The sequence below is a fragment of the Pseudopipra pipra genome, chromosome 1, assembly GCF_036250125.1.
Source record: "Pseudopipra pipra isolate bDixPip1 chromosome 1, bDixPip1.hap1, whole genome shotgun sequence".
In the NCBI taxonomy this organism is placed as follows: domain Eukaryota; kingdom Metazoa; phylum Chordata; class Aves; order Passeriformes; family Pipridae; genus Pseudopipra; species Pseudopipra pipra.
Window position 1 is genome coordinate 144790969 of NC_087549.1, and position 26234 is coordinate 144817202.

The 26234-nt window shown below is 40.7% G+C and overlaps 1 protein-coding gene across 1 annotated transcript in view; it reads left to right on the forward strand.

Annotated features, from left to right (window-relative positions):
* The window catches only part of ADARB2 (adenosine deaminase RNA specific B2 (inactive)), a 305072-nt gene that overhangs the window by 185645 nt on the left and 93193 nt on the right, over positions 1-26234 (forward strand). Inside the window, exons 2-3 of the mRNA XM_064637618.1 lie at positions 10189-10275; positions 17766-18673. Coding sequence (XP_064493688.1) covers positions 10189-10275; positions 17766-18673 — 995 coding nt within the window. The remainder of the gene's footprint in view (positions 1-10188; positions 10276-17765; positions 18674-26234) is intronic.

The following is a 26234-nucleotide window of genomic DNA, read 5'->3' on the forward strand; positions in this document are numbered from 1 at the left end:
AGCAAAGCAGCAATGGCAGAGAAAATAAGCTGCCTCATCTTTGGAGAATTATTGGACTGTACTAACATTCAAGGGTACAATGTCAGCACAATGTAGAAAGAGTTAGATGCATAACCCCCATTATTATTGTTGATGGGAGTCAGGTGTCAGGTTCCCTTTGCATCACTCTGAAAACTTGGCCTTCATTTTAAACCTTTAGCAAACTTTTCCTTTGTCACCACTCTTAAGGAAAAGATTTGAAGCCATTTTTGTTGGGATTGAATAAAGACTGAAAAGGTTAAAAGAAAATACTAACAAAGTAGCAGTGATGAACCTAAGGCTATCAGACTCTCTACAAGCTGTGATGGAAAGCTTAATAAATATTGAAGGCTTATGCCTTAACAGGTGAAACTGGAGCAGTTGCTTTGTAGTCAAAGGCGCTGTAGTATCAGCAACAGCCGGGACAGACCCAGGGCAGCCCTTAACTCCTTTTAACTCCCACAGGATCAAATGAGAATTTAAGTGCCTAAATACTTAAATAACTGGCCTAATTAGCAGACCTGAATTCTATCAGTAACATCTTGTCTGAGAAAGCACTGTAAATCTCAGCCCTCTTATATCACCTGGAGCTAATTTTTGCTCTCAGTAAGCACATGCATCTCAGAGCATCCCTAAATTATAATGGTGGTGCCTTTAACTTTCTGCTCACAGACAGGTTGGTTAACACAAGACTGCCTTGTGTTACCAAGGATAAATTAGGGCAGGATTCAGGTTAAATATGCATTATTATTATAGCAGTACAAGAGAGAGAGGTCATACTTGGCTTCTTACAGTAGATGAACAAAGAACAGATCTTAAAAAGCCTTTCACCACTAATTGCTGACTAGACCTTTCTGATGCAGGCCATTCATTTCCTAATGTTTAAGCAGGTATTCAGTTTGGGAAGGAGGGAGTTACAGTGTCAAACGGCAGTGCTGACAGGCAGTGTCTGCCCTCAGCTGGGGCTGTTTCACATTGGTCTCATAGTCAGTTTGGAAGGAAGATGGACAGCTATATCTGCATGTGCCTTCACGGGCATTATTGCAGGTTGGCAAATGGAATCTTAAAAGAACTAAAAGAGCTTTTCGTGTTGAGGTGAAGCACATTGTTATGCCCATGTTAGGTGATCCAAACTTTACAGTGAAACTATCATCTTACAAGGTGTAAAATGAATACTTAGTTGTTCATCCACACTGCATCTACACAAATATCTTCTTCAGTTTCCCCATGTAGCAAGTCCTAGTGTTTGCAGTTCTTTGAGTGCCTTCAGTGGGAGCTCTGTGAGCACAAAGGAGACATGATCCCTCTTGAAGTTACACATCATTCTGTTCATTACCCAAAGCTCTGTTAAGACCAAGGACTGAAACTCTCAAAAAAATGTGTCAACACTAGAACCTTCTTTCTGAGGCTACATTGCTCAGGAAAGCAGGACATTTCCCACTGCACCATATAATCCAGCCACAGGCAGTGGTAACACTCATCAGAACACAGATCAAGATTTCCTGGCAAGATAGGGTAGAAATCATGTCTCTTAACTTTGGACATCCACAAGTTAGGTTTTTGAGTCTAAATCAATCATCCAGGTCCGAAGTAAAATCAGTAGGCATCTTCCAGGAGTCATTTATTGTACTTATCTCAGGAGGTATTTATTTGTACATGTTCATGCTGATGAAATCAGTCCCTCCTAGGGTTGTTCAGTCTTTCTTACAGCAGATGGTGGCTGAACTTGGAGTCAGAGTTTGGAAAACTGAAGTTTGGTTTTGACAGCTCAGCCCCACCTTACAATTTATGTACCTGAGTGGACTGCTGGTTTCAGAAGGTGACAAACCATTTCAAAATCAGGTAGTGCAGCACAAAGCTTTGTATCCTCTATGTCCTTCTGCATGCAGAGTCCTACTGCCTGCAAAGGCAGCCACTTTGCCTCCCCAGCCTTCAGCTTCACCAGCTCCAGGCATTCTTTTGAATACCATTACTAGCTTTGGTGCTCTTACTCTGGCAGAGACCACTCATGTTTCACATAATCATAATTTATTTGACAGGTTTAAATTAGTAATAGGCAAACTTCTCTTAACCCAAATAGAGAATTTTCATATAATTTTTCCACCTCAGCTAACAAAGTCTCCTTAAGTAGTGCAGAGTTGTATGTAGACACAGGATAATGAGAAACTAGTCTATTCACCTTAATCATGGCCAAACTAGTTACCCATATGACTGAAGAGTTTTACTCTTTGGTAATACTGTTTGACATACAATCAAATAGTCATAGTTAATCACAAAGGTTTATTGTATGCTTAAAAAAACCACTGGACATTTTTATGCTTTCCATTGCATCTCCATTCAGCACACATTGAGAACTGATGGGTTTTATGCAATTTATTCTCTGTGCTTCTCCTGTTTTCTAAAATGATGACATCCTAAAAAAGGAGGGTAAAAATAGGAAATAACACCCTGTCATAGTTTATAGAATGCAAAATAAAAATATTTCCAAAATGAATGCTCAAATAGCATAAGAAGTTTGCAAAGATGTGATTTTTAAACTGCCATCTCCAAGCCACAGCCAGATCACTTAGAAATACATAATATAGTACACTCCACAGGCAGACCGATGCACATAAACTGATAATAACTCAAGAGTTTTTATCTCCATGTTTCCTCAAGCGAGGCATCAGGAGAGAGAAACACTCTTGCAACAGAATTAAATAGTTTTAGATCTAATTTTACTAGGCTGAACTGGATTTCAAATTGATTTCCATGGAATCTAATAGAGAACAACACACATACACAATGCCTTTCTTATAAAAAACCCATCAACCACCTTGTGTTTTTACTTACTTTGCTCTTTACTGGAAGTAATAAGAAACCAATATTTTACAACACAACGTGTTTCATTCTGTAAACGGTCTTTCATGGTGAAGGTGCTTGGAGTGTGCTGTTAGGGAGTGCTGAAGTACAGCCCCTGAGGTTTGTCTATGCAAATGCCTATTTACATTCATAGGGTGAATCTGCAGCTAAACCCCATCATCTCCATTCTGAAAATGCAGGAGAAGAGAGCTGCAGGACATACCACTGTAGAAAGAAATAATGTCCCAATGAGTAATGCAATCAATTAAACACATTCCCATGCATCTCAGACCATATTGGACGAACCCATACAAATCACATGCATGGCTTTTATGCTGATCCTTTCTGCTTTCTCAGTGATAAACCAGAAGTTGCTTTGGCCTCAGAGTAAATGCGTGCACCCATGGGTGGAGGCACTGGTGGGACACAGGTCTGCAGAGCAGACAGAGCACAGGGCATGAACCTGCCGCTGCCTGTTAGGGGCTGGGTTGGCACTGGTAAAACATTTCACATAGCTTCTCCAAAGCTTTCCAAGGGTAGCAGTTCTGGGTCAGCAAACAGCTGGAATGCACAGGATGCACAAAGGATTAGTCCAGCTGCCAGGCCCCTGAGCTAACTGATGTTTCACGTTCAATGTTCTCTGCAGTATCATAATACCATAAACTGTTATTGCTACTTAATATAATTGCATTTCAGAGCTCTCATCTTGGACACAGATCCCATTTTGCTAAGCACTGAACAAGAACAGAGCAGAAAGGTATTCTGTGCCCCAAGAACTAGATAAATAAATTATAAAGGCAGCAAGTAGATCTATTTACAGAAACCCCCTGCACTTGGCAGACCATGTTCAACTTGCAGGCAAGGCAGAGGGGCAGGTGTTTTTGCGCCTGGGCGCTGCATCGTACTGAACAGCTTGTTGCCCTGTTTCAGAGGAAGATTTCATGGCTCCAGGTTCACACCTCTGACTTCTAACTCAAGGCACAACCTGCTTCGTGCAGCTGAAAACCTTCGCCTGAAATGCTGACTATCCAAATGTTCCCTGATTTTTTCTTCCTTTCTGGTTATCAGGCTAAAAAAAATTGTGCTCTGATATTTTATGTCTTTATTTCAGGTCTTTGCTGAAGCAGAGAACAAAACCAGTAATGCTGAGTACATTTTTCCTTATAAGAACCTAAATCCCTTAATCTGAATGTTACCTTTTCTCCCTGCTTTTAAGAAAAATATTCCAGTCAAAAATCATATTTAACCAGGAGGTTTTTTTCTCTCCACGTATTCCTCTGCTACCTCCATGAAAAGCTTTCCCTATTGTTGCCACGTGGGCCAGGGTGGGATATCACTGCAAATGCCTTGGATTGAAAACCAATTAAAAAAGCAGACCTTTGGTAACTGCCCACCTTGAAGGCCACACTCTCAGGGGTGCCAAGCAGCAGAGCTGCAGACAGGAACAGTCTCACATATTTTAACCCTTTAATATCCTCCAGTCCACAGTCTCTTTTTCCTACCCCGGGCTGCTCAGCCAGATGTGCTGTTCAGGTTGCATTGGCTGATGGCTCTCAAGGGTCCATGGTGACAGCAAAGTTCACTTTCAGGCCTCACAGTGTAGGGCTGGGAGGAAAAAGCAGAAATCAAGGAGGAATGGGTATGTGCCAACAGCCCCTTGCAAATATATGCAGGCTTGAACTTACCCATGCAAGACACCAAACTGGAGGTGCTGCAGAAGCACACAGCTGTATCAAAGTTGCTTCTGTGTCTGCACAGAAACATCAGCCCTCTGAAGGAGTTTAGGGTAGGCACACTTCCAACCTAAATATGGCTGGAGTAAATGGACAGACTGTCCTCCCAGCCCCACCGCCACTGGTACTGTGGTGGCAATTCACAGGTACTCCAGCACAGCTTTGTCAGTGTGGGTATAAAAGAGAATCACACAGGGCCTTCCTACTTGCCTGTGAAGTAAAAAGCACTTGGGCAATGCTGCTGAAGCCCTGTACACTCAGACATCCGTGACTCAACAGCTGGTTGTCAAACTCAACTGTAAAGGCTGATTCTGACACCATGCCAGTAAATCCCTATATAGAAACTGGCTGCTTAAACTAAATGATGCAGCATGGTGGCTGTACAAGCCATAATTTAGAAGGCTGTGAGCCCTTCTCAGTAAGTGCTGTGGTTTAAAGACATTGTTAGTTTCCCCACAAATTTGACATATTTTTCTTTTGCGTTAAGAATCGCTTCATCCTGTCAGTCACTGTCAGCCCAAGCCTGAACTGACTAAGATATGAGAAGGAAGATAAAGAATCATCTCCTGGTGTGCAGGCTCTCTTCTCCCTATATCCCCCCTCTTTCAAAATAAATCAAGGCTAACACAACTGTAAAAATGTAACTATCCAAGTAGCTACAACAGTTGCTTTAGAAAAATAAAAAAAAAAATGTTTTTTTCCAAGAGGTCTTGCATCTGAGTTTACACTATTGCATCACATTTGTCCCTTCCTGAGTAATTTCATACTCCACACAAACGAAATGAATTACTTAGGACTGGTTTATAATGCCCACAATGTGTTTTTAAAAGAATACTTTTGAAGAAACCTCTGACAAGTAAAGTAGCTTATGGTAATCAATTTGAACATGAGAATGAAACAAATTCAGTAAAATATTGTTAACACTGATCTGGCAAGCCACTGGTTTGCATCTGTCTAATCCTTCTTGGTTTTGGAGGTTGCATTTTTAAAAAACAATTATTAATAACTCTCATTAGCTGCCAAGCAAAAGAGCATGCCACGAACTTCTGTTTAGAGATTAGCTAATATTAGCAGACACTACTGGCTTTCCAAGTTTCCAAGAACTAGAACCTGCTGCGGGATCTCATGGTTAGGACAAGTTTTTCTACCGAGGTCCATAGGGATAGGAGAGTACAAGAAATGGGCCCAAGGACAAGTGTAACCCCCTGCAGATGCCAAAGCATTTCCCTACAGCCCTTCAGCATCAACAGCTCCTCAACCTCCCCACCAGACAAGCCATCCCAGCACTGCACTATCCTAAGAGTTAGGAAGGGTTTTTTTAATGCCTAAAGTGAATTTTCCTTGGTGCAATTTAAGTCCATTACTTCTAGTTGTGTTAATGCACATGGAATACAGTTTGCTCCTTTCTTCTATCCAGCAGCTTTTTATGTGCTTGCAGGCTGCTGTTATGACCCCACTCAGTCTGCTCTTCTTAAAGCTAAACAATTTGTCCAACATCTATAAGGGCTGATTTTTAAAAGTGTTGAGCTCCTGCTGTTTCTATTACTTTTATTCTGGTGATTGAGAGTGAAAGAACTTCTGTGGAGTTGATGATCAAGCCGTATTATCTGGTGCCCTTTAAATACTGACAGGTATGAAGGGCACGAATGCTGTTTATAGCTGTATATGTGTATTCTTGTCTTCACAATAAAAGTGTATTTACAGGACCTGTAACCAGCCTTCTGACTACATCTCCAGGGCAAGAGCAACTTCACAAAAAGAACAGATTTTAGTGGAAACTTGGCTGCCTGTCTTATATGCCAGGCTTTGCTGAATCATTCGAACTAAACCATTTTCTGTATTTCATGCAAAACATATCTTGGCCCATGGGGTTTTATTATTTGTTTAAGTTATTTATATGGCTACTGTCAAAACAGTGTTCATGATTTTTTTTTAACTATTTGCTACTGCTGGAAAATATATCCTTAAGAAGAGTGAACCAAAATCCTTTTCCATTCCAAAACAGGAGAGTGATGTTTCTTCTCAGGAGAAATGGTGATTTTTGTGCTTAGAGTACTGGAGCAGATTTCCACTTGGAAGGCTGTTTTTATAGTGAATGCACTACAAAATATGATGCTATCATCCTGTGTTAGTGTTTCAGGGTGGCTAGAAATAAATTCCTATATATCTGCTCTTTGTCTCTCAATTTCCATTGTAAACAAAGCTTCCTTTTTGTCCATGTAAGCCCTCACAAAATCTCTTCTTCATGCCATCAGAGGCTTCTGGTACAACTGTAATGCAAGCAATAATATCTTCCTGTATTGGTTCTCATAAATGTAGGGTTATGTATTCTGCCTTTCTGCAGAAAAGAGGGTTTGAAATGTCTTGCTTTCTTCTCTTAAACCCTCTCTCCTAGCCTTGGAAAATAACTTCCTCTGAAACAAATACAGAGAACATTTACAATTATAAAGTAAAAATAGCTGCTCTAATTTTGGGCTACCTGTCATTGCTTCTTTTTGGAAAAAAAAAATCGTGGAAGGAGAAGAGAGTGAGAGAAGAAAGAAAGCTTTAATGATATTTTTCTGAATGTCTTTTTTTAATCTAAACTTGTCCTTTATTCTTATTCATAAGATTTTTTCAAACTGCTAAGCAAATAAGGCTAATTGTGATGGGCATTAACATACACAGGAACCATAAAATGTGAATACACAACTCTCCTATCTTGTTCTGAAAAGGTAAACTAAATTAACACTGAATTTCACCATTGATAATAAAGTAGAAATAGTGCTCCATGGTCTGTATGGCAATAGGTAATAACATGCAAAAGATGGAAGTGCACAATCATACCAATACTTTTATACCTAGCCATATTATTTCCCTGTAAACATGTACATTTAATTACCCTGTCATTTATCTTCTCCTCCTCCAAAGGCTCAATAATTCATCTGTGCAACGTGTAAACTACAGCTTTTCTCTTTTTACATAGCTCACTCAAAATCCTGCCTTTCTCCTCCTTCCAGACACACACAAAATCTCCCATTGCTCAATCAATGGATTGAAATATTGAACTACAATCTTTATTATCTGTATTGATGGAAGGATATCCTGTTTTTAGGGCCTGCTTGAGTTTGGTTGACACAAACCCATCCATTGCTGCTCTAAGCGTGTAGTAAATTTTACATCCTGTTTCTCTGCCACACAAAGCAAAGGTACCAGCAAGGTCTTTGGGAACAGATGAGAAACAGTAATAACAATAGCTTAAGATGGCTAAACAATCCCTTAAGGCAAAAGGAAAATTAAATTGATAAATTTTAAATCCACATAGTAAATTTTGCCTATCAATTGCACAAAACTAAATAATAAAATATTTATTTAACTAGTAATAATATAGTATAAAATTACATGGGCTTGCTTTTTGATTGGTGGCAGAAGTAAGCATTAGTCACTGCAGCAAGAAAGCACATATCCTCATTGCTTGGTTAATGAGTTAACTCTCTATGAGAAGTGAGAGTATTTTCTCAGCAAAGAAGATTTAGGTTTGTGTGCGACATCCAGTGTCGTGAGGGTTAGTTCTGAAGATATGACAGCTGTCAGCAGTCAGGCCCAGGTGGAGTACACATACTTCAGCTCACTGCATCTCAGTATCCAGACACAACAGTCATTGCTGGTGCTGAAGCCAAGGGCTGCCCTGATCCTATGTCTCTCATCTGAAGCGTTCCCCTTACCAAATGTAGTTTTTTTGGATTAGGTCCCAAAAGCCTACGCTCTTTTCACTTTAATCAAAGAAACCATTTGGGAAAGTCAGGAGTGAATACCAGCTTTTATTGTGATCACAACCCAACAGTCTCACAAGCAGTGAGATGGTGTCATACAGAGACATCACATTTCTCAGTGAGCAATGCCTTAGCAAAAAAGTGTCAAAGGATTCACTTAGGAAAATCTTTTGGCTATAGCGTTCATAAATAGCTTCATTCTTTTGGTTCCTGACATCACTGCAATCCCTTAATGAAACTGCAATTGAAGGAGGCTAATTTGTGCTCTAATTATATATTAGTCTGGGCTGAAAGGTTTCTGGACGGAAAAAGGTTTTCTTCAGGCAATCTTTTATTCTGCTCATTGTATTTACTTAACAAAGAGCAGTCAGCTTTTACTGTGAATTCCCGTAATAGAGTTGAGCTGTAGTGTTACCCAGCTAAGGGCAAACATATGCAGTCATTTCTGATGGCTTCCGATAACAGTCTTTAACAAGAGCAAGGATTATTTGCAAATGTAGGAAGAATCAGGCCAAAAAGCTAACAGATGTGCTGCTGAAAAAGTTTAAAAGCTCTTCAGCTGGAATGTCTTCCAGACCTGTGGTAGTTTAGCAGAGAGGTAGTTTAAGGAAATTCAGAGAAATATTTTCTCACTAATAAAGAAAGTCCACATAGAAATATTTTTTGCTGGGTCACTTGAAAGAATATATTTTTGGTCTGGTTTTGATGCTTCTGCCACAGGATGAAAGGCCAGCATTGTTCACAATATGCAGGATGCAGAGCATTTCCACCTGAAGAAATAGGTGAGCCTCAGCTACCTATTTCCTCAGCCATAGCTGAGGCTCTCTAAGCAGACGAGTGCTTTAGGAAAGAAACTGAGTTCTTCAAAGCTGTGGATCACCTTTGTAAGGTGTGTTTTTGTTTCTTCTGTCAAGTAGAGTTCTGTTAATATTGGTCCCCAGTAAGGTCCCCATAGTTTGTCAAGAGGAATTCGGCCTAAACAAAGTAAAGGTCCAGATAAATAAACTAGTTATCAAAGGAAATAAAACATTTAAATCTCTGTTTCTAGTGTTTGTGTTAACTTCAGCATTTCCCTATAGATAAATCCTTAGCCAAATTTTAAGCTAGTATAAATCAGTATCAGTTCTCATTTTGCTGAATCTGTCCTGGCATCTTATGCAGATTCTGATTGTGGCACATGGAAGTAAATGTTTCTGCCATCTACTCTCTGCAGGATAAACAGAAACTGCTGTTAAAAGGAACAGCACTTAATATGAATATGCACAAGAGGGATTTCAAATAGTGTTCTTATTGTATGAATAATAGCTTCCTGTGCACACTATAAGGGTTTCCCAAAAATCATAACAATTTATAGATTTAGAACCCATTGTAGTCTCTTGTACCATCAACCCTTGAGCTTTCTCTAAGACTTCTGCTTCAATTTTCATCAGGGAGAGAAAGCAAGAGGAGCTGATGGTTTCATGCATTGGTGCTGATGGTCTCATCCATTAGAGCAGTTCTCATGTCCCTTCTCCCAGGGCTGACTGCCTCCCCTGTTCCCAGTTGGACCAGTTCAAGCATCCTGCACTCTGCAGTGCTCAGGCACCACTTCTGGGAAGTGCAGCCAAGGAACATTACATGGGGCCAGAAACCAGGAGAAATGTGTGTTTGGCATTTGTGTGTGCCAGCTGTAATAAATTCATCGAAGTTCAGTGAATTTTGGTGGGATTGTAGAGTCAGAAAAAAATTTTAAAAAAGAAACAGACTTGCCAAGGTGTTTTGACCTCAGTAAAACTGTGAAGTAGAACTGAATGCATTGACTGAGTACTGATTTTATATGTATCTTTTCTTCTGTTTTCTTCTAGAAAAACTAAGCATACTGTCAACCTTCATAGCACCCTTCAAGTACCTGAGTCCTGGCCCAGCCACCATGGAGGATGAAGACAATTTGAGTAAGCAGTCTCTTTTCTCCATAGATGAATAATAAAGTTGAAAAATAAGAGCACTGCAGTGTAGGAACTATTGTGGAAATGAGGTGGATTTGCAGCTGTTGGCAGACCATAAGTCCAGTCCTCATGTAAAATATAAGATTCCATGATGCTGAGTGCAAACATGTTCTCCAGACTCCAGAAAAGGAGGGGTTGATCTCAACTCACCTTCCCAGTTTTCTCTGTGCACTCTGGAAAGGGGAAGCTGTAAACAGTATGTCACAAATACAAAGGAAAAACTTCTTACAAAGGTGAGATGTTTGTACTCACGAGACTGTGGAGATCCTTTTCCTTTCCTGTTTGTGTCACTTTATTTTGCTTACTTGCTTTTCTCATGAAAAAGGACATTTTCTGGTGTGTGTTCCTCCTGCTTTTATTTCCTCAGTTACAAAAGGACTTCTGCAAAAGTAAAGATTGCAGGATTGAGACATCCACTTAAGCTGTTTACTTCTGTGATATGACCTGGAGAACAAAAGAAAAAGAAAAAGAAAAAGAAAGGGAAAAGAAAAGGAAGGGAGGAAGGAAGGAAGGGAGGAAGGAAGGAAGCAAGGAAGCAAGGAAGGAAGGAAATCAAATTGAGAATTGATTAACCAGACTTACATAAACTAGACGTAACCTAAAAATTAGCCACTGTGTTCTCTTTGGCCCTTATACCTCAGCCAACGGTCTCAGCCCATGACTATGGAGGTGGAGGAAAATGAAGTCTGAGAGTAGGCAGTTAGGACTTAATAACCCTCAGTAAGCTCTTCCATTTTTCACCTAGAAGCAATTATTTTGTGTTATCCAGCCCTGCTTATTGTAACACATCTTGAATATTGGGGGGGGGGGGGGGGGGGGGGGGGGAGGAAGGAGAGAGAGAGAAAAAAGCTTTCTGAACCAAATGAGCAACATTTTAGCATCACCTACCAGATGGGTTTCTTTTCCAGTCAGACACATGCTGACATGTTGCCCTATTAGAGTCAGTTGCTGGGAGGAATTGGCAATTTTTCCCCTGTTGTTGCTAAACTGCCATGGTTTGGTCATGGTGCATCACCAAGGGGAAGAGCTGCTGGAGGATTGAAGGAGCACAGCCTGCTATTTTCTGCTGCTGAGCATCACATGGACATCACACAGTTCTGCTGCACACAGTGACTGGAAGGCTTTTACAGATCTTAGCAAAGGCAAAAAAATCCTGAAAATCCTTCAAAATTGCTCCCAGGAAGGCTACATTTTCAGGAAGACATATGAGAAGTATACACACACCCAGGAAACATATTATGCACACGATAAGCTTGTGCAGGCACCTCCTGCGTAATAGTTCCCAAATGTGCTACTTAGTTATTTTTAGGTAATGTAGGAAGTTTGTGCAAGCCAAACACTGTAACACCATTTTCTTATTGCTACTGTGATGCCAAGACAGCTTGTGCCTGCGTGGGCTTTAAAATAGCTCACGTGGACAGGGTAAGCTATGTTTTCTGAAAGAAAAATAGCAAATGTCACTGTTTTCGGGGTCATCCTACCCAGCTCTCCTTTTGGTCAAACATATGCTCCAGCAAAAAGGCAGCTATTTATTTTTAGTACACAGAACACATTTTAGGTGTTACTATTAGAGTCTTAGGAAAAAAAAAAAAAAAGGATGAATTAATTTGAAGTCATCCATATTTCAGTGTTCACTTCTAATATAGTGGTATAAATCCTACTAAAGCCTACAGCACACATGTACCTATGGAGTAATTCAGCATTTTAAAGAGCTTCAGTGACTTGCTCTGAACAAGCAGAGAAACCTTCTTTGTGTTAACAATTTAACAGGAGCCCAGGAGAATGCTGGCAATGTAGAGAAGTGGGTTGCTTGTCCCTGTAGTTTTCTGCTCACTGAGCATACTATGAGAGTGTCGCTTCCCATACTGGGGTGTATCCATGGACAGAGTTCCACTAGCTGAAATGGATAAAAATCCTGTTTCACATTCCTTTAGTCCTTCTTTACGAAGAGAGCCATGTAGGTTAACTACAGCTTCATTTTCAACAGGTGATTATTAGCATATAGACACTATTTTTGTGGTTTATGATCCATGAACTAGTGTTAGATAAAGTATCAAAGTCACCATGCACCTTTGGAATAGAATTTTGGATAAAGTAATCATCAGTCTCCAATGAAGACCTAATCTTAAACATGCAAGAAAAGGACCTATTCATCTCCAGAAGTCAGTTGTACCTAAGAATATAAGAAGGCTCACAGAGGATTAGAAATAGGAAGTTTAGCTCTGTGCAATGTCTTCAACATTTGTAGTTAGTGACAGACTGAGAAAAAGGATATTTAAATTGGGATCCTCCCCTTGGTATATCTTTCTAGCACCTAGCAAAAATTTACTTTGCTAGAGTTTGCACCCTAATCATCCTATTTCTCAGACATCAACAGACCTGTCTAGTCCTCTCTGGAGCCCACTGATACTTCTGATCTCAACAACAGCCAGGAACAGGGAGTGATTTAGAGTGCTGTCAAAAAGTACACCCTTTTATTGCTTCAAGCCTGCTGTGTCTAGTGCTGGGATTGTATGAAACAGTGAATAATCTTTCCCTGTTCACTGCCTGCCTGCCTGCCTTTCATGATGTTACAAACCTATACCTGTCCCTGATCTTTAATCGTTCCATCCACACTATGCCATGGGATCAAGGCAGAATACCACCAGGCACAGACAGTTTTGAATCTAGGTTGTACCTCTAGCAGGAATGTATGATTCCTATAGATCTCATTATGGAATGCTGCCATAAACACAGGCTCACTGCAGCATATACTTCTCCCCAGTGTCTGCAGAGGGAGCTGGTGGCTGGAGAGGAGGGTTCCACAGCCACAGAAAAATCATGGGTTTACATTAAGGTTTAAAGATACCTATGTGTGTTGTCACGTAAGAGAAGAAGGAATAATTTCTGTTGTTCGCTACAAGTTTATTATTCCAAAGTCAAGAATATCAACCTAAAAATCCCATCAGAATAGTTCTCAAACCTCCGTTGTGGATTCAATAACTGTATGAAATGCCATTTTGTTTCCAAGAGGAGACTTCCCTACATTGCATTTGATGTAGTAGCTGACCTTGGACAAAGATGCCATGGGTCTGGCTGCAGGGTTCATACCTATTGTTTCTGATTTAAGATTTTTCACTTTCAAGTATGCCAGGAAATTATGGAAGTCAATCCTTCTAGCCTCTGCAGTCAATGTGATATAGATGAACAGCAAAAATGTACTCTACATAAGCAGGTCAAACAAGGGTTAGATTTCAAAACACAGAAAAATAAGAATTAAGTCCTACCTCTATTGTTAAAAATGTGTTCATAGAAATACAGTGTTTACTAAACATTTCTAAAGACAGTAACTGCCTGTGTCAGAGCTATCATTGAATCAGGAGTTTGCTATAGAGGTTGCAAATTCTCTCTTTCCACAGCTTTTCAATAATGTAGTGCCCATTGTAATTCAATAGTAAAGATGCCAGCCAATATAAAGATGCCAGCCAGAATGAAGATGCCACCTCTCCTCTCCCATCCTCCCTAGAACTTGTCTTGGCAGCAGAATAACCTTCAACAGGAACAATATTATCTCTTCAAATGTAGCGTGGAGTATCAGATGGTTAGTTCTGCAGAGCCCTTACGACCTAGAGACATAGGCAGTGTCATTATTAGTGATGCATTATAGTTCTGAAATGCTCTTGATGATGCAAACTCTCTAGGTTAACTCTACTGTGCATAATGACCGAAAGGAGAAAAAACATGAAAGAGCAGACAGAAGATTGAGGAATAGTGCATAAATAAATATATTTCACTAACTGTTCCTCTCTCCCGTTCAATTACTGAAGCAAAGTCAAGATCACAATGTCTCCTGTTGCTTATGAAACTGCAAAAATCAATGAATAAAGTTACCTGGGGACATATTACAGTGCAAACCTGTGAGACTTTTTAGAAAACTTACACAATAAATTAGAAACTATTGCCAAAATTTGTGTTATTTTCATTCCTCCTTTCCTTAACTCTATCCCCTTATAATGTTATTATTCTCCAACCTTTCATCATAGGAAAACCATAATTTATTATCTTTCTTTTTTCCCAAAATGTGTTTGGGGAACTCAAGAACAAAGACATTATGAGAGATGACAGGACGGAAAATGATACACAGTTTTGCATTTTCCTTGTGTGCATCCTCTGACTTACCCCTTTCCTTTTAGTGCTCTTCATTTCTAAAATTGCTTGTGATTGTTCTATTACAGCTGCTTATAGTATTTATCTTCCGTAGTTTGGTGTCATTTGCCTGCTTTGTCTGACTTTCACAATAGAACTACATGTGCCACCATTAGAGAGGTAATCTTATGTCTGCTACACAGAGGTCTCATAAAAGACACATTTCAAAGATTTCCTATTTCAAAGATACCTGAAAGTATAAAGTAATTCCACACTTCCTGGCAGCTGCCAGGTATCACACAAGTCCATCAGGCTCCCAGACTTTCTGAGGCACTCCCTGAGTTTATGCTGCCTCTGATTTACATGCCATGGTGAATTTGGGCTGCTGCAGCTCCAGCTGAGGCCTGGGAAAAACTGGGCTGTTTTCTGGTGTTTCAGGATCAGGTCCTCTAAAATCTGGTTGACTGTAAGGATACTTACATGGATTTCCTTCACTGTGACTAGGCCAAAACGCACCATAAATACAGGCATGTCACTGTTGTGAATGCCCAGCTTTGTCCACATATCCTTTGTGCCTCATCTCTGCATTTTTTTCACTGCATCAATGCAAACTCTCTGTTGGCCAAAGCCTGGACTAGACAATTTCACAGACACAATTTAAGACAAACAAGTAATGTTTATTTTATGTTGCCATGGTTTTAGTGAACCACTGTTTTATTGAGGGTGGTTAAGATAAGATGTTAAGGTCAGACGTTCATGTTCACAAATCTGTAGTTCTCTGACTATGAAAGAAAAAACAGTTGGAATAAAACAATATGAATTATAAACACAAATCACCCCTTGAGTTTTCCTATTCAATGGTGCATAATCAATACAAATTCTTTTCAGACCTGAATATTGTGTGAAGCAGGAGCTATCTTTCTTTTCATGCTTCCTGGCTACAATATCATTATGTACCATAATTGGCTCTGTAAAAACCTATTAGGTAAGATGAGAGAGGTGGTGTGAAATACAGAACCAAATATGCTTCCTGCTAAAAAATATGTCTGCATCAAATTTTCATCTTTATTTTAAAAAATGCACACAACTAAAGAGATATCTTCTGAGTGGGATGGAAACATAAGAAAGGGTCATGATGGAAAATGGCTGGCCAAAGCCAATGCCATGCTGGACAGACGAAGTTAAAGTTAGCATGTCCTTTCCCTTCAGATCAGGATTTCTACAAAGAGAGTTGTGAACTCAGTGAAAAAACATCACATTATCCTTGTGCCTTAGTTATCGTGACCTTTAAATGTCTTATTTCCAGAGAGGCTGCTTTAAAGATGTTATAATTTATACAGTTGAATGCTATATGATGAAACTTTTTCTATTATGTATTTCTTTTGCTTTCCTTCCTCATTTGTCTTCGTTCTCCCCCCTTAGCTTCAGAAACTAAAAATTAACTAGTCACTAAGACCTTAATTTGTCAGTTCACATTCTGCCTTACCAAAGCATTGCAGAAGATAACTCTCCAAGTACCTTTGGTGAGACATAGGCACAGGCTGGAAGCTCACTATGTGCTGAAGAGTTTTCAGAACAAGAAGCCTAAAGACTCAATCCTCCAAATGGGCCTCCATATGCATCATTTGAGCCATGATTTTCACTCATGTCTAAGCAGTAATCTGCTCTCTGTGGAACAATTTTCACTAGTGTAGCATTAGTGCTCTGATGGGAAAAGGTCTTTTGATATTTAATACAAGTGCAATGGGTCAGGATGTAAAAGAAGGTTTTTTATCATGATGGTTTGTTCCACATAATCCTCTGCAGGCTCCTGTGCATCTGTCAGACCAGCCTAATACTGAGATGCAGCAAAGATGCACCCCTCCAGCAGAAGTTTCTCAAGGCTTATGCAGGGAGCTCACCCCTTACGTCCTTGCAGCCAACTTGTACATCAGGGCAGAGAGGAAACCAAATGTGGCCATAGCCATGGTCCCTCCCAAAGGGAGGACTATTCTCTGTCCTCTGAGGACCACAGAGCATGGGACTGACACAGCCTGTGCAGGTGGCATGCTCATGTCTGACAATAACAAACCACAGGAAAGGCTCCATGCCCAGTGATGGTCGCAGTAAAGCAGGCAGCCACGCAGTGCTCTGCTTGGAAAGGGAGGTGCATTGCTCCAGGGATGAGTTGCCTCATAGGTTGGTTGGTTACACTCATATTTAATTTCTCCGCTTGTCTCTGCCGCGAGGAATGCACAGGAGCACTGAGGGATGTATCAGAGGTGCAACACATTTAAACGAGCTCATCAGAAATGACAGAAATGTTATAGGATGATTATTTAGACAGCAGCATATTTTGTGTCTCATTCAGGACCTCAGGGAGATGAATCTCCATTCTCAGTCCTGCCTCTGCTGCAGCAGGGCACTGCCTCGCAGCACAGACATTGCACAAGCATAGTTCAGAGCGTTGGGGGATTCACTGGCTCAACAACAGCAACAGAGTACTCTCTCCATAGCTCCCCATTGTCATTTCATTCCCTTCCTGGCCTCCTGGCAGTCACTCTCTCCCATTGCTTTTCTTTGACACAGATCATCCTTTACATCAGTATTTGTTCCCATCATGATGCTCTGGCTTTTCCTGGTCTCATTTAGATTAGTTTTTGATGATGCAGAGATTATGAGTATCTGCAATTGAATTTGATAGAAAGGCATTCACTTAGTAAACTGGGACATGAGTCCAGACCAAATCATTGTTTCAACTGCTAGAAAGGTCTTTTAGATCATTTTCTAGGCTGGATTCATGACAGCACGAGAGCCTATGGTATGAGCAGGGATGGTCAATTTATTCATTTCAAATAGATTATTCAATACATTGGCCCATTTTTCTGTTTGTGAATCATTTGGGAATCATTTCTGATTTCTAATAATGTGTTCATAAGTATTCATCCACATAGATTATAGAAAGCCTAAGGGAACTTTACAAACTATTCACTTTTTATTAGTAATTATCCAGCAGTTCATTTAAGTCACGTGGCATCTGTTATACTTCATCTTTGAATGATGTAATTTTTTTTAAAACAGAAGGCTGATGACTAATAGAAGTGGACCTTTAGAGATAAGTAAACATCCAGGACATGCAAAAAAAAATATGTGCTATAAATAATAAACCAACCATTATACAAATATTGGAGGAAAAGTCATAGAAAGGGATGAGCAAGGATATCTATCATTAATTTTTTTTTTCTTTTTTGGCTATTCTGCCAGCCCTAGGCATAATGTCAGCTACTATGATGATAACTGTAATATGAGTTTTTTTCTTTCTTTACTGACAGGTACCAGCAGTGCAGAAGTGAAGGAAAATCGAAACATTGGCAACCTGGAGGATCATCCAATAGCCTCTACTGAGAGGGCAAGAGGGGGAACACCTAGCAGTAAGAGAAAAAGACCCTTAGAGGAAGGCAATAATGGCCATTTCTGCAAACTGCAGCTCATCTGGAAGAAAGTTTCATGGTCAGTGACGCCAAAGAATGCTCTGGTTCAGCTACACGAACTTAAACCAGGATTACAATATAAAATGGTTTCCCAGACAGGTCCAGTGCATGCTCCCGTCTTTGCTGTTGCTGTGGAAGTAAATGGACTTACCTTTGAAGGCACAGGGCCCACAAAAAAGAAAGCCAAAATGCGTGCTGCAGAGCTAGCCCTGAAGTCATTCGTTCAGTTCCCCAACGCCTGCCAAGCCCACTTCGCCATGGGAAACTGCATCAACCCATCCACGGACTTTACTTCTGATCAGGCAGATTTTCCAGACACTCTGTTCAAGGAGTTTGAACCATCTACACACAGTGAGGACTTCTCAGTCTACAACCCCGTTAACAACGAGTTGCTCTCCACCGCTTACCGACATGGGCGCTTGCTCTGCCACACGCTGGACTTAATGGGCCACGGGAAGCAGAGCAAGCACAGGGTGACATCCAAAGCCGAGAGTGAGAAGAATCCTGTGGTGCTGCTGAACGAGCTGCGGTCGGGCCTGCGGTATGTCTGCCTGTCAGAGACGGTGGAGAAGCAGCACATCAAGAGCTTTGTGATGGCCGTGCGAGTGGACGGGAGAACGTTTGAGGGCTCAGGACGTAGCAAGAAGCTGGCCAAGGGTCAAGCAGCACAGGCAGCCCTGCAGGCCCTCTTTAACATTCGGCTGCCCAGCCACATTCCCAGCAGGAGTAAATGTCACCATTTGCCACAGGTGAGAGCTCCTGGGTGGCTACCGCCACGCTGGAGGAACCCTTTTGATGAGTGGGATTGGTATTGCTGCAGGTGTTACTGTTCTATCAGATGGTTCCTCTGGTGTTACAGCTAGTACCATGCCACAAAACAACTCTTTTCTCATAGAAACAGCCAGATGCCACAGGCAAAAGCTTGGAAATAGTATCCTGAAATCGTTGGATAGAATTTTCAACCCTTTCCATAAGAGTCATAGATGAGAGGCCAAAATTTAAGGGGAAATATCAACATTTCAATTTTCTAGAGACAATGATAGCACTGACACAGGCAGAAAAATCAGGTCATTCTGTGGTACTGCGTCTTTCTTTACAGAAAGGAGACCATAAACAAAAGGATGTCCCATCTCCTCCTTTTAGAGCTATTTTTTTATGAGGACCATGTCATTCAGAGGAGACAGCAATGACAAGGAATGTGCCTGTATCACAGCAATTCTGCCATTGGAAAAGTTAAGGACTTTTGCTTATTATAGACTTACTTTTGGAGTCAATTTTTTGTTTGGTTTTTTTTCTTTGTTTGTATTGTTTTGGGGTTTTTTTTGTTTTCAATATATGCCTCCAACAGCACAAGGGATAGTGAAAGCTCTAAAGTTTTTCTGGAACAAATGTAGAGATTACTTCCGTATTCATACAGAAAATATAGATCTAAGGTACATACTTCACACATAAGAATTTCATAGTTGGTCATATGCCAAAGGCTATCTTAGCATTACTCAGACTTGTATCAATTTTCTAAGTTCAAATGAAGCCAGGATTAGAAGACACTGGGAAGCATTACATGTGTTCAAGTAATTTATTGATTTGTTTGCACTATCAGAAAAGGTTTGATTCACCAGCACTGGGAGGTGATCTACCATTACAAAACTCCCTTTATGAAAAAAGCTGTTAATGTCCAGGGTTTAATGCAAAGCACTAGGAGCACTAAGAGTCATTCTGCTGTTAGCTTGCAGTGACACCCTAGGCAAGTCATTTAAATTCAACATGCCTGTAATAAAAATGAGCATATCATATGAAAGAACACTTCAAGATCCTTAAGTAGTGTGTAAATGCAAATTATGAGTAGCAATTCTCATTCACATTAGTAAAAGTGTGCATTATATGTTCAACAAGTTTGACAGGAGAGGTGACGTGAGGTGATGTGATTACCTGCAGGACCCAAGAATTTATTTGTTGACCCATAAGATTCCTTCCTATGTTTCCAAAAATAAAACATGACAAATATGATAAATTCTAAAATACACCATAACCCTCCACCCCTTTCTTTTAATTCTGTTTTGCAAACTCCATGAACCAGCGGGATAATAACATAGTTCAGTAATCACAGTGACGTTCACACCGTGCTTTGCAGGCATTTTGGAAACCTTGGCCAACTTGGCAGTTTCATCCTTCCAGTGCTCCTTCAAAGTACACATGGTTTTCAATGAGATACTTATAGTGTTTCCTACCCAAATTAATTCTGGTAAGAAGTAGTCCCATTCTGCTGGGTGCTTTGCTGCCCCAGTGAACCTTGCTGGGTGTGTCAGCAGGTAAATTCCTCAACTGATGGTTTGTCACATTCTGAAACTGCACTACAAGTATCACTGACTCAGTTCCTGACTCTCTGAAATACTCCCTGGTTGCTTGGCTTCAAAATCACCTTCTACCTGAATATCACATTTTACCTCAGTCTCCAACTGTTCACTAGGTGGTACATTCTTCAGTCGATGTTCCCTTTTTTATGGCCTTTTCTCCTCTCTGTAGACTGCTGCCCTCCTTATCTTCTTCTTCTCACTGTTATGGAAGTATAAATGTCAGTGAAAAGGTGTCACTGAACTTTCTCTGTCAGTATTTTTTGAGTGGTTATGTATTGTCCAACTACGAGATTACTCAGGCCCTTTTAATGCCAGCATTCAGCACATTAATTGGGAGATAAGCCTTAACGCTGATTTCTGTTGACCTCCTTACTAGCTGCTCTCATCAACAGATATAGCAGCTGTGACACAAGACCTGAATTTGAGTTGCTCCCTTAAGTCATAACTCAACTTCCATAGAAACCAACAGACCTCTTTCCATTGACTTCAGCTGAGTTACAGTTTAAGCACTAAATCCAGAAGCATCTTTTCTTGTTCTCACTGTGTTATGCAGCATCTCCTCAAGTGACTGCCTTTGCTCACTGCTTCATTCAGCCCATCTGGCTGGTTGGTCAGTCAAAGTGGTGTAACCATGCTGGGGAGAGTGTAGCTCTCAGTGAGCTGTGGTCAGAGCTTGTTGTTCCAAACGTTTCAGCTCCTTCTTGTCTCCCACATTTTATGTGAACCACATTTTCAAGGACAGGTTTCAAGCCAAGTTTTCAAAAGTATTCCTGCTAAGTAGGCTTGGTTTATGTGCAAAAGTATTTAAAAGCAGGAGAGCACCCTGAAATCCAAACAGCTTAGGGGTAGAATTTGTTAGGAAGGATTGATTTCTTCACAGAATAAGGAGCTACTGTTGTTCTATCCAACCATTCACTCTTCTCATGTGCTTCATTGTATTTGTTGGAATACCAAAAAGCTATCTCATTGGTTATGACGAGAGGTAAACAAGATCAGCTGTAAGAGTTTTCACCTATATTTTGAGTATTTTGCAGAATCCAAGAGTGTATTTATCTCTGTATTTGTCCTTTACACAGACTATTCCAACTTTGCATGTCTCTGCTCCTGTTCCCCTTGCTGTTACCAGTGATGTGTAGGTGGTCACAATTTGGCTTTTCCTGATTACAGCCTGACTGGAAACAGGAAATAGCCAAAAATCTTGTAACACCGTTAGTCCAGTTATCCTGAACTTTTATATTTCACAGTGTCCAAAACAGTGTCAAAAGAAGTCAGACGTCTTATGAGCTGGGCCTCCAAACCACATATGTTTCTACCTTGCCCAACAGGGCTTCCAGGGGACCTGATGCCCCTCAGCCTGGGCCTTGGACATGACCTTGGACTGACAGACACTTCTCTGCTGAGTAAGGGAGATTCAATTTAAAACATCAAAAGAAGCACCGTAAGAAGAACTAACTGAAAGGAGGTTGTAGCCAGGTGGGGTTTGGCCTCTTCTCCCAGGCAATCAGCAACAGGATGAGAGGACACAGCCTCAAGCTGTGCCAAGAGAAGTTCAGGCTGGGCATCAGAAAGAATTTCTTCACTGAAAGGGTAGTTAAGCATTGGAGCAGGCTGCCCAGGGAGGTGGTGGAGTCACCATCCCTGAAGGTGTTCAAGAAATGACTGGATGTGGCACTTAGTGCTGCGGTTAATTGGCATGGTGGTCTTCAGTCAAAGGTCAGACTCGATGATCTTGGAAGTCTCTTCCAGCCTTAATAATTCTATGACTCTATGATTCTATACCTTCCAGTCTGTCCTGAGAAGTGATGTCTACACAGGAGGCTTCCTGAACCACCAGGAAATGCAGAGCATGGATGTAAAATCCTATCACCTTGATCTCTTCGGATTCAGATGAAACAAAGAACTACAAAAATAGCAAAGCCAGAAATAGGTCAGTTCCCTGGGTCATCTGCCATCCAACTTGCTTCCTCAGCTGCCTCTCCTGCCCCTCACCTGCTAATGCTGAAAGCATGCTGTGAAATTGGGAGCACTTTACGAAACCAGTGCTTTCTTTAAAAAGCATCACTGTGCCTCTGACTTTTTTTCCTGTAATTGCTGCACAATGTGTTTGGGCTAACTGCAAACTTATACCCAAAAGGAAAACAAAAGTATATTACAATTTACACCAGAAAAAAAAATTAATCTCATAATTTAAAGCCAAAATAATTGAGGTCATGCTTTCTTTACTGCCATCAGCAGTGCATTAATCAACTTCTGTGAGTCTCATACAGCCACAATGGTGACTGGGAGACCTGAGCTCTTGCCCATGTATAGGATGAAGAGATAATCCAAGAACCAGCTGAAATGGTCACAAGATTTACCAGTTCTTCCTCAAACCGAATGTTTTATCTGTACTATGCACTGAAGTGCAAGATAAATACTATTGATAATCTGAGGCTGGGCATACCATGTTGATCAAAATAGCCAGGATAGAAGCCTGGAGATCTGCTAAACTCATGGCAGAGATAAAGTGAGTCAGGAGAATGGAAATTACAATGAATCACTGCACCTTCTATAAGTCACTAAATATTGCTCCTTGTTTTCTAGCACATTTGTTCTGAATTCTTACTGTCCATCAAATAACATGCAATTTCTTCAATTATCAGCTTTTATGCAAGTCTGACAATTGTTTCTCCCCACCTTTGAAGCTCACGTTCTTACATTCCAAAACAGGAGGCAACATCAGAGAGTGCTGACCTAACCAGCTCTAATGAGCCTGCACTGCCAGGAATTCACGCACACAACACACTCCCAGAGTTTCCAAGTACAGTGTGCTCATTTCAGGAGATCAAGGTGGCTCCCAACCGCATCTGACCAATTTACAGATTGTTTTACTAATCTTCAACTTTTTCTAATCTATCTCACTCAGTCTAAACAGTATTCTTACTGCTGTAGAGCAAAACCATTAATTAATATTGGCATAACAAATTAGTAATAGAGGAGTGCTTGGATTTCAAAAGGACCTAAATTAGAAAAGAATAGGTGTGAAAATCACATTCACTCTGCTTTGAAATGACTTTACGCTGCTGGTACCGGTTCACATCCAGAGCCTCCAGAGCAGTGGCTGTCAATTTATTTATTTAAATGAAACCTCATTGTCTTTTGTGTGTGTATCATCAAAAAGAAGCAGGGTTTTTTCCTTTGGCAAATACAGCTAACCTTTTGAATCCAGCTAAATCCCCTATTTGCCAAAACTTCACTTGTTGACTGAAACAACCTCAGTATCCCATTGCTAAGATTCTTTACCTCAAGCAGGTCAAGGATTCCTGCCAGTTAACTTCAGTGTCACCTTGGTGTGAAGGTGGAAGTACCATGGAAAGAACAACCACCATGTCAGGGAAAGCCTCATACCCCACACCTCTCACCCATTTCCCTCCAGAAACCTGTTTCCCTGTGTTGCCAAACTGGTTCATTTTCATACTGTGTCAGTTGTTTCTGCCTCCTTCACTTTATTTCTCTCACTATCCTCATTTGCCAACTTCCTTGCAATCATGCCCTCTCGCCCGTGTCTCAATTAAGCCAGGGCTGAGGTTGGCAGTGATAGATTTGACTCCAGAGTTAAGGGCAGCAGCACACAGAGCAGGCATTGAGCTTTGAGGAGCTGTTCCAGCACGTTTCTGTGAAGAGCTTTGTGGTCAAGTGAGCAGGTACATTGTTTTATAACCTTCTCTGTTTTCTGCTGCACAAAGAGAAACAGCTGATAGGTGTGCGTGTTGCTCCTGACAGGGGGATGCAAGAAAGAGGAATGGTGGTGACCAGAGGCACCACAGCTACAGGCAATCAAGACATTTATAGGATTACAGTTCCTTAAGCAAAACAGTGGCAAAAGAACCAATTTAGAGGCACAGCATTAGTGTATTGTATACTGTTATTATTATCCTGGATGCTAGTAAGATTATAGTCACTTTTAGACTCACAGATGAGGGACGAGGACCACGCCCTCACCCTTCATAGAAGTCCAACATAAAAGATAATTATTGCCCCAGAGACATTACAGCTTGAGTCTTAGATGAGGTGACCATGTTTTAATGTATATAATCTATGCAAGATCAAAGGGAGATGCAGATGGGCTACCTACATGGAATTACTGGAAATAAATTAACAGGGTAGAAAGGACTCTGGTCACTTGCTCTCATAGCATCAGAACATATATGTAGACACATTAAAGGGCTTGCACATGGAAACTAGTCATCACTGCAAAACAATGCATTACTTTGCATCATCTGGGGTACAGTAATGCTGCAGCTCCTGCTGCAGAAAGAAGTGTCTTTTGCTCCTCAGTTGCTGTAACGTGACTCCCAGCCACAGATAACTCCAACAGAATCCCCAAAAGATTCCCCTGTGCTTGTCTTTAAGTCCTATATGATAGAGAGGCCTGAGGCTTTTGGAGCATTAGGTATGCTAAACAGAACTCTTCTAACAAGAGATGTTAAATTCTAAATGTACCACTCACCTAATTAATAATACTTAAGAGAACTGTAATAATCATGATAATTAGTTAATGAATGGCTGATCTTCATTTACAGAAGTGAAAAAATAATTGTAACATCTTCAAGGAAAAGATCTTTAAGGCTGAAAGGCATCTTTCTCAAATGTATATACACTTACGTAATTTAAGTTTATAAGCAATCCAAAACTCTTTTTTTTCTGAAAAAAAAAGGAAAAGCAAAAATATCTAATTTTCCTTTATAAAAACTATGAAGGGTCCACAGTGACTACAGTGCATTTAGAGTAGGGTAAATCTGATTTAACCATCTAACTTGGCTGCTGGCTGCTCTTTTAACCCTTTAGTAGTTGACAATACTTCATACCATCCATGCATCCACAGAAACAGCATTTGATTTCTTCCCTTCAGAGTCTACGTTGCTTATTAAACGTGGCTAGTGAGACACAGCATGGACTCTGCTGACTTCTGCTATTTACCATGATAAACCAGCCTTGCCTATCTGGGAAGCTGATGGTGTGGATCTTATTTGTGAAGAATTATTCTTTGTGCAACCCATTAGAGTAAGACAGTTTGTGCAGAATGATTAGGGCTCCAGCAACGAGCAGAGCTAGTTAGTACATGAAAGCTGAATCCCAGTCTGGTGTCATCCAGACATAAAACCTCCTTCTAAACCAGACACTCTCACAGCTGTCAGAGTTGCCTTTGTTGTTTTCTGGCTTTGTAAGTGAGCTAGGGACACTTCAAAAAGCTCCTGGCAAGCTGGACCTCGTTAAAGCTGCCGCTTAATCTTGGACTTGCATACTGACTTTGTTTATGATGCTTCATTATTACCTACTTAATACAAGCCATGATCGTTCCACTCCACTAAATGGAGCTGTAATACAAGTGCCCAGAGTGAATTTTTCTTTGGTTGAGTTCCATGCAAAGCCTTTGCTGTTTGAGCTGGATTGTTACAGTCATGCCAAGACCACATTCTTTATCTATTTTTGTCTGTAGTCACATCTAGGAAGCCTTAATTATTCAAACAGACTTTTCCTCCTATGTACAGTGTACCAGGAGCAAGCTCCTACCATTTATTTTATGATGACTACCTCCCTCTTGTGGTCCTTGTGCCAGCCGTGTGGCAGGCAGACCATTGTCATGTGAGGGGAAAACTAACAGCACAAAATGCCAGTGCACCTTGACAGGGCATCAGCTCAGAGCCTCCAGTTTCCCTAGTGATGCTGCTGAGAATCCCAGTGCCACCTGCAGCAGAGCGACCACTCCCTTCCCCCTGATAGCGGGGAACGTCTTTGTCATTTTATTTTATTGCATCTGTTAGCTTTTAAAGAGTGCATTTGTGAAGTAGTCACGGAGAAAACCAAGATTTCTTCTGACCCTTCATCTCAGCTAAACTGTTCATGCATGCTGCAGCTTGGAATGATTATGTACATACACACACAAAATAGCATGCAGGTCATAAAAATCAATGGG